This window comes from Sphaerodactylus townsendi, linkage group LG08 (assembly GCF_021028975.2).
Source record: "Sphaerodactylus townsendi isolate TG3544 linkage group LG08, MPM_Stown_v2.3, whole genome shotgun sequence".
Lineage (NCBI taxonomy): Eukaryota > Metazoa > Chordata > Lepidosauria > Squamata > Sphaerodactylidae > Sphaerodactylus > Sphaerodactylus townsendi.
Genome location: NC_059432.1, coordinates 61,018,644 through 61,027,934, shown reverse-complemented (window position 1 = coordinate 61,027,934; position 9,291 = coordinate 61,018,644). Strand labels below are relative to the sequence as shown.

The window sequence follows — 9,291 nt, the reverse complement described above, 5'->3', positions numbered from 1 at the left end:
TCTCAAGTTCATTGATTTATTTGGGGCATTTTATATATAGATTTTCTCTTGTAAAGTGTCTGCTCTTTCAGAAACGTTGGTTTGAAGGTTTTATATCCTCAGTGCTACTGTTCTGTGGGAATTCAGAACATCTATCTTGTTTACAACAAAATAAATGCCACAATGGACAGCATCCTCCCCTCCCTCGCAAAGATGGTTATCTGCTGTAGTATGCCAGTCAGCTGCCCTGTATGGTAACGTAGTATTTCTTTCAAAGCCTGTTTCATGCCTTGCAGTATTGTCCTAGATTGTCCCAACATAGACCAAATGCCATATAAAATGTAATAAGATGGCTGTCAGATGTTAGGCTAATATAACTCCCTATGTCTGTTGTTTTCTGCACCCCCAGTTCTTCTTCTATCTGCCATTAAATGATGGAAAACTGCACTTTAAGCAAAACCAGATAGCAACGGATAACTATCTTCCAGTGTCGCAAGAAGCCCTGACAAAAAGGTGTGCATATTTGTTGTACTTTTTCTCTAATGTTAAAAAGAGAATTCGTGCAGATACAACAACAGCATGAATCTATCACTAGTGAAAGTACAAGGCATTTGGAACATCTGTTTATCAGCTCTGTCACTTTTGAAGCTATTGCAAAATGATTTTTCAGTGTAGTTTCCTTTATGATCTGGTTGGAGCATCTTTATGACTAACTTAACCTAGCCTGGAATTCTACCTCCCGACTATTTCAAAATCAAGAACCAAAAATTACATCCACAGAATATGAGCCCCCAAAGAAAGCAATGGAAGAAAAAGTGGATACCCATAAAATTGGACACCACCACCCTGACCCAAGCTTCACCAAATTTGAGGGTTCTTGTAAGGAGTGGAATCTGCAGCTCCAATGAAAATTTGGTGCCTCTACTTTGAAAAACAGCCTCCACAGACTCAAGGAAAGATTTGTCATAGGGTAACGTGGAGCCATTCCTTTTCAAAGTTAAAGAGATTCGCTTGTATGCTAGTTAATGAGAAAATTTTTCAGGGCTCTGGTGGGGCTATTGTTTTAAGGTAGAGGCACCAAATTTGCAGAGCAGCTGCCGGTGCCTTTCCTTACAAGAGCTTGGTGAAGATTGGGTCGGGACTCCAATTTTCCTTCATTATTTCCAATGGAGCCCATAAAATTGGACCCCTGACCAAATTGTCTTCAGACTTGGGAGTTCTTGTAATGAGAGTCACTTGCAGCTATACTGTGAATTGGTGGATCTGCCTTAGCAGACCAGGTGCTCAGGAGCAGCAGAAGGCCATTGCTTTCACATCCTGCATGTGAGCTCCAAAGGCACCTGGTGGGCCACTGCGAGTAGCAGAGTGCTGGACTAGATGGACTCTGGTCTGATCCTGCAGGCTTGTTCTTATGCCTCAAAAAGCCACACCCCAGAGCCCTGCAAAGATTTCCCATAGATTTAATAGATCAGAATTTTTCTTCTGATATTCCAAAAAAGCTTAAAAAAAACCCGTATCAGTTGGGAGTTGGCTTGTTGAGATTATTTGGAGGAGTGGGGAATCAAACCTAATTCTCTATATTAGGCCCTTTCTGCACACGGGCGGAAACGAGCCTCCACTGGCATAATTTATTCCGGTGGAGGCTCGGGGACCGTTTGCACGCTAGCGTGCGAGCAGCCCCCTTCCCCACCCCCCACCCCCAGCTGGAGAGGCGGTTCCACATGGAGCCGCCTCTTGGTCAGCCCCCTCCACTCACTGTCATGTCCAGCATCGCTCTGGCGGGTCGGACGGCAGGGTTCAGAGGGCAGCGTGGGCAGGTCCCTGTAGCCCTCCAGGGCGACACTGGACATGACGGTGAGTGGAGGCGATGGGGAAAGCAGCGTCTTCCCAGCGGTGGGTTTCGCACTGCGCCGATGGGAAGACGCTGCTTTGCAAAAACCTCACTTGTTTAATGAGGTTAAAAGCGGCTGTTTCATGCCGCTTTCAGGCAGCCAGGACGGCACTGCTGTGATGCAGCAGCGCCTCCTGTGTGAACAGCAGCCCAGGGACGGCATTTTTGCCGTCCCTGGGCTGCTGTATATCGCCCGTGCGGAAAGGGTCAGAGTCCACTGCTCTTAACCACTGACTACACCATGCTGGTTGTCCTCTGGCAACAAATAAATTGATGGTTTCCAGTTTTGAAAATTAGCATACTTAATTCATCTTGCCATCATCATTTCACTACCAGACATCAAAATATGTAAGGTTAGTTCTTCATTTTGCATGTTCACAGTCATTGGCTGCTGTTAATCAGCTTGTTGCTCCAGTGTTGCTCCAGTGTTGCTGTCTGAATAGGTTTGTATAGCTTTGGCACTTAAATCTTTGAGAATCTTAGACATGAGTTGATTCAGTCGCAAAATGCAGTGCAGGCAAGTAGGGTACCTTGTAAATGAATAGGGTTGCCATGGTTATGCCTTTTGTTATGTCACGTTATGAATAGCTTCACTCATAGGTAATTTTACAAACCATAACACTGACTCTATTCAATTATTTCCTTTTTACCCCAATGCTACGGCTATAAACTAAACAAAAATGCCTCAATCGGAGCTCAAAGGGGCAAAACTTTCCTTCAATTTATGCTTGACTTTTGATCTTTGCAGCTCAGATCATGCCATTAAATCCGTTTTTAGTTTGATTCCTAATCCTGTCAATTTAAAATCAGTGAAGAGTATGTCAAAGTTCTGCTACTTCTAGAAAAAGTTGGCCTCATTGATTAAAAAACACATTCCAATGTATCTTCCCTAGGAGAGAGGATTTTGTCTAGAAAGGCTTTACGTAAAACATTAGTTCTGCTTTATAGAAAGTGTCACTTTAATGTTCTGTAGGTTTTTTTAAACGTGGAAGTTGGGTTCTTTAATCTCTATAGAGAAATGTTTTAAAGCTTCAGTAAGCAGAATTTTAGTTCAGTGCTGTGCTTGCAGCCTTTGATGTAGAAAGGAGCATATTTTTGTTTAGTCTTTAAGTTGAGGAAATGGTATCTTTCCCCCACCTGGCTCCTAGCAAGCTTTGAAAATTAATTTTCATTTCAAAGGCTGCATCATATCTGGTAATTTCTCACAAAGACTTGTTACTTCAATATGAAATAAGAATCTCATTCCCTTTCCTGTCTTGTTGGAATGTATATCTTATTTCTTGTAAGTTTCACCAGTGTATCAGAAGAAAGAGCCTGCATTTATAAGCAAATGTATGGTAAAATGTAGTTTCTGTATCTCGCCAAATGGGTCCAAGTTCACTGTAACTTGGAATACTTTTCTGAAACTTGGATGTAATATATTTCTTATTTACTTCATCACCCCTGAACTCAAAGAGAAATGGCAAATGAGCTGTTCAGTCTTTCTTTAAATATTACTAAGTGCATGTGATATGTACTGTACAGTTGGGAGCAAAACAGACACTGCAGCCTCCCTTTCTAGATCAAAGGCATTGGATTTACCCATGTACTCATCTCTCCAGATATTCTTAAGAGAAACAATGTTCTTCTGTGACTTGCTACCTCTAGATTCTTGCAGAAGGATGTCCATTTAATGCTTCTCGGAAATGAAGCTCTTTTTCTCTTTGTTTTGTGGCCATATTCTTTGTCCCTTGGCTAGTGTAAACCAAATTCTACACTAAAGCCTAAAATCACCCTGTAAGAGCGTAATTTTTAATCATTTAAAGAAGCAAAAAAAGAGACATATGTACAAGACATCCATTAAAAAGACATGAACATATACTAACATGTAAAAAGTAAAGTATATATAGCTGCCTTCAGCTCAAAATTTTAAAAAGGAGTTGCAATATATACCAATAATTTGATCTTGGAAGTACTTGGAGAATTAAAGTACTAGGAGCAGCAGTGGCGTAGTAGTTAAGAACAAGTGTACTCTAATTTGGAGGAACCAGGTTTGATTCCCCACTCTGCCATTTGAGCTGTGGAGGCTTATCTGGGGAATTCAGATTAGTCTGTACCAGTTGTGGGATTCAGCAGGTTCGCACCACTTCGGTAGAACCGGTTGCTAAAATGGTGCTTGTAAACATCCAGTTGTTAAATTATTTGAATCCCACCACCGGAACTGGTTGTTAAATTATTTGAATCCCACCACTGCCTGTACACTCCCAACACATGCCAGCTGGGTGACCTGGGGCTAGTCACAGTTCTTCAAAGCTCTCTCAGCCCCACCTACCTCACAGGGTGTTTGTTGTGAGGTGGGAAGGGAAAGGAGTTTCTAAGCCCCTTTGAGTCTCCTACAGGAGAGAAAGGGAGGATATAAATCCAACTACTCTTCTTCTCTTCTTAAAAGACCAGAAGACATGTATTACTAGCGTTCCAGGAAGGAGAGGTTTTGATTTTTGGAGATACGGAGTTTTAGATCCAAAAAAGAACAGAACTAAAAATGCCGGAAGGGGTAACTCTCCCAAAATGTATTTCCGGGTGTGGAAATGTTAGAACTGAAAGATGCCTAGAGAACATTACGTCTGGATGTACTTTTCAGGCAGACATCAGTCTTATTCAATAATATGTGCTGGATTTCAAAAGCATTAACTTTCTGTACAATCCAAAGGGGAGAGGGAATGATGCTGCGTTGGAAGCAATATGATCCCTACACCAGCATCACTGTTGCTTGCACCACCCAAATGGGCATGGATGCCAATGCAAGGACGATAATGTGTGTGGCGGAGTGCTGTGCAATTTCACATCAGCCATATGTGACAGTTTGCCACTGTGACACTGGACCTCTGTCATAAGCAGCTACACCAGTATGGGTGGGGATGTTCTAGGGATATTCCCAAGGGCAGCATTGGCTTTAGTCAGCTTCCTAAGCCCTTTGAGTCCAGAAGTACTCCCATACGCCAGTGATACTTTGTGCATGCAAAATTGGTGGCACAACCCATTGGACACTTTCAGGTAGGCTGGGAGGGGGGGTCATTTTTGGATTGCCTGTTTTGGGACTGCAGTCCTCTTTGGAGGTGGCATGGCTGCACCACCACTCTGCACTGTCCCCAGCCATGGTGTAGCCACTCCTCCGTTTTGAATTGGGCTGCCTAGGACTAGAAAAAGTAGAAATTCAACCAAGGACTTTAGCAGACCATAATTCAATTGGAAAAGTTGGAAAACAGGAAAAAAGAAAGAAGGTGGAGGATGAAAGATACCATATTACTACAAGATTAAGTCATACAGAAATGCAAGAAAGATCTGGCTGAATACCTCAAAGGCTTTTAGAAGAGGGACCCTGTTGGAAATAGCTGCAAAAAACAAGAACTAATACAGAGAATAACAGACAAAATGACAGTGTTAGAAGAGGAACATAAAACTAATTTGAATGAAGACAAATTGAGGAAGTTAAATAACTAAAAAATCAATTGTGCCTGTTAGAGGCAGAAGAAACACCAGAAAATTGAAAATGTTAAAACAAAGACATTTTGAACATGCTAACAGATCTGGAAGATATTTAGCATATTCTTAAAGTAAGGAAAGAGGAAAAAAAGGGATGATGCCAGGGATTAAGAAAGGAAATCAAATTATGTTTGAAGAGCAAGAGCGATAATAACTTTTCTCAAATTTATGGAAGAGGAGGTCATGAAAGAATAACTAACAAAATACCCCTTTAAAAATGTACATTGGAACGTAGAAGAATTCTAAACCAAACCTCCCCTGCCCTTTACTCAGAACCAAGCCTTGGAACACTACAGTTGTCCAGCAACATCCACAGAAAGAATCCCTCTCTTAAAGGTATAGACACTTCTTTTACCATTTTTGGGTTTTTAAAAACACCTCTTCAGCTATTTCAAAAGATGACTGTATGATAGGAATGCATTAGAAAAACCACCAACTTTTTAAGAGTTTTTATTTTTAAAAAATGCAAAGTCTCATTAACATTAACAGAGTTTGAATACACACCAAGCTCTTTATATATTGAACACTCTGTTCTCATAAACAACAAAATGTCAGTTACAAGATATTAATCATGTCCTATTTGTATTCACTAAATAAAAGACAAGAACCTTTTTACCATGGATCATCATCCCAATGGCCATAAGCCAGAAAGTCACTTACGGCCTTGCATTGATCCATTGAGCTCCTGGCTGGGGGGAAGGGGGGGTTAAGGAGGTACATTTGAAAATGAACCACTACTGTCATATTAAACATAACTTTGAAACTCCCCTGAGTGTCAGAAGTAGCTTGTGGTGTATTATGGGAGCATGTGGAGAAATGCTTGATCAAAGCCCTGCAGAGTATATGGTGCTAGCTTGCCACCCAAAAACCACTGCAACGAAGTTCTACTCAGACAGCAATCTGAATAGGAAAAATTCAGAATAATATTTGTAAACAATCTGATGAAGAAGATGATGGCTAGGTTGCCAGCCTGCCCCAAATGAGCTATCCACATTATTCCTGTTTCCCTAATGAATGTCTTTTCCCCATTTCCCAATAGCTGTCAAGTTATCTACCCTTAGTAGCAAAATATCAAGACTAAATCTTAAAGCACAGCCATGGTTCTTAGATGTATCAATTTGACAGCTTTCAGATACATATCAGTGATTTGGGATTTAAAGTTTTAAAGTTTCATTAAAGTTTCATCAAAGTTAAATATTATGAGTCTCACAGGTTCCATTTATTACAGTTGAAAACTGTAGAAAGTCTTGTTCAGAACTGGCTTTGTAAAAAAATACTTTAGTTCTCTGCAGATTGTTGTCCTTTTACTATGGTCCAAAGTCAGAAGATCATTCAGTGTGTCATCAGTGCAGATTTGTCAAAAGCAATTGACCATACTTGATCACCACCCAACTGCTGCCATGTTGCATTTATATTATGTGGCTATGGAAACCACAGCATGCAAAGTTCCCTGTATGAAAGCTTGCTTTACCTGCCTTGTTGGAGACCTCACAACAATGGTTGAGGCCTGTTGCCTATAGTCCCCTAAGTGCATATTGGCCCATGCTAACTGCATTGCACATGCCCACCAAAGAGACAGCATCTTAAAAGATGAGCTCATAAACAGGCAAAAGAAGGCAGAGTTGTCCCAGGTAAACCTGCTTGCTTTGATGGGGAATGACTGAGCTCAGTATGAAAGATTAAGAGCCTCATTCAAAGGAGGGGCAAAAGGTCCTGGGGAGCTATGCACCCTCACACTGGCACATTTGTCCTCCCTGGGTCACTTACCCTGGCGGAGGGGGATTTGTACCACTGGCCCCCTGTCACACAGCTCTGTTGCTGCAGACCCTGGAAGTCTGGGCTGAGACGGGGCTGTGTTGGTGTCCTGCTCAGACGCCAGCATGGGATGGGCAGGATGGGGCATTCCCCAGGATTGAGGGTCAGTAGCGTGGCACACTGGCTCTTGGATTTAGACCTGCTTTACAGCAGCATATGTCCTGTCAGCCCTGTGGGGAGTTTTGGCAGCAGAGAAGTTTCAGGGTTTGGATAGAGCTGCCTGCCGTGTATGCAGTGCTTACTGCCCCAGAGTACACATTTGATTGTGCCTGTTTGCCCATCTCTGCATTCAAATCTGTCGGTCGTAATATTTAGCATCTAGTTTCCACTAAAGAGAGTGAACAAAGCTTTAACTGGGAAGCTGTACATTAAAATGGACTTTTTTAACTTAATACAATAGAAAGATTCTAGCAGAACATGTTTAAATACTAACAAGCCCAAGGCCCTTCACATTTTTGCAATGCAATTATCAATTGGTATTAAATGGGGAATTGGTTACACTCTTTACTGACATCTATTGGAGTATAGCCATATCTGTTTAAATCTATAGTATTTCTCATTTTGGATGTGCATTGTCTACATTCCATCTCATCAAACTAATTTATGCAATCTAGTAATCTGATTTTTAGTTTCTTCTGAAAAATTTTCATTGGGAGAAATTACCGTAAGTGCAAATGTATCCTGAAGGCTACATTAAAATGCAATACTATCAAATCCTCAGGCTTAGATACTGGTTGTATTTAGATCCAGTTCTAAACCATCACAAATCTACATGCATTAACAAAGAAATGTTTTTTCAGGTTCAAGTTTAAATATCAGTGAAGTAAAACCATGAGTATCATTTTTCAAACGCCAAGTCTTAAAGGCAAATTGATAGCTGGAAGTCACTAGAAATTAAGGCTTTGTCACCACTGAGAGCAAAAAAAAAATCAGTCAAACAATTTTGGAAGTTAATACGTTAAGCTACATTCTTAGGTTAGACCCCAATGCTTCTTCTTTTTCTTCGTCCATATGCATGATCACCTAAGAAAAGGAGAAGATGAAGAAAGAATTATTTTATTAAAACACAGCAAGGTGAAACTATCATTGCCAGGAATAAGTGGTGTACTGCATCTTTTGTAAAGAAACTGAAAGTCTCCCATATGCCATTGACATGGTTCAGATGCAGTGATCAGCCAAGGCTTGATGTTATCAAACACAACCCCCCAGAGATGTACGGGGTCACCCATGTCCCTGGGCGCATGCCCACATGACCAAAAGGGCTTAGTGGTGGGTGTCCACAGCCTGCACACAACCACTGAGCCCCGCCCTCAGTCTCCATACAGGCTGGCTTTTGCCCTCCCTGGCCTGCAGAGAGGTGGGGGCGGGGCTCGGACTGAAACCCACCCAAGCCCCACCCACAAGTGCAGGGGGCAGGGCACTATTTCCCCTTGATACGCTTCTGCAACCCACCTCCCCTTCCCTTTGTGTGCTGCTGCCTAGTTAGATCTGGATACTTTCCCCAGAAAACTAGTATATTGTTGTTGTTGAATGAAATGCTATGGTTTGTAAAGAAAAGAGCAAATAATAGTTTATGGTTTGGACATAACTTCAGATTCCTGTTTGCCCTGTAATTTGATTGTCAATCTGTGAGAGAGGGTGAATAAGCATTTAATCATGAGGATCCCTCAAACATGTCCAAATTATGTCTAAAACAGAGGTCTGCAACCTGCAGCTCTCCAGATGTTCATTGACTACAATTCCCATCAGCCCCTGCCATCATGCCCAATTGGCCATGCTGGCAGGGGCTGATGGGATGTGTAGTCCATGAACATCTGGAGAGCCGCAGGTTGCAGACCCCTGGTTTAAACCAAGTCTTTACATGCAACTGCATATTTACTATGTTGAAGCAAAGTAAATGCAGGAATTTTATACTATGTAAAACACCTTGTACTCTGACCTAAGGAATATAACTGCTTCTTTACTTTATCCTAACTATTGCCTATAATATGAAGGATCTCCACAAGAAAGGCAGGAAAAGAATGATTTCCTCAAGGCTAACATTACAGAAAGACATGTTGTAGACATGACAAAAACCAGCACTC

General features: G+C 41.6%; 1 protein-coding gene across 5 annotated transcripts in view; it reads right to left on the bottom strand.

Annotated features, from left to right (window-relative positions):
* Nucleotides 1-5,826: 5,826 nt before the first annotated feature.
* COL17A1 (collagen type XVII alpha 1 chain) overlaps nt 5,827-9,291 on the bottom strand; it is a 94,207-nt gene continuing 90,742 nt past the window's right edge. For all 5 annotated transcript variants that reach the window (XM_048505954.1, XM_048505957.1, XM_048505956.1 and 2 more), the window contains one exon: nt 5,827-8,230. In XM_048505954.1, coding sequence (XP_048361911.1) covers nt 8,184-8,230 — 47 coding nt within the window. In that variant the 3' untranslated portion in view covers nt 5,827-8,183. The remainder of the gene's footprint in view (nt 8,231-9,291) is intronic.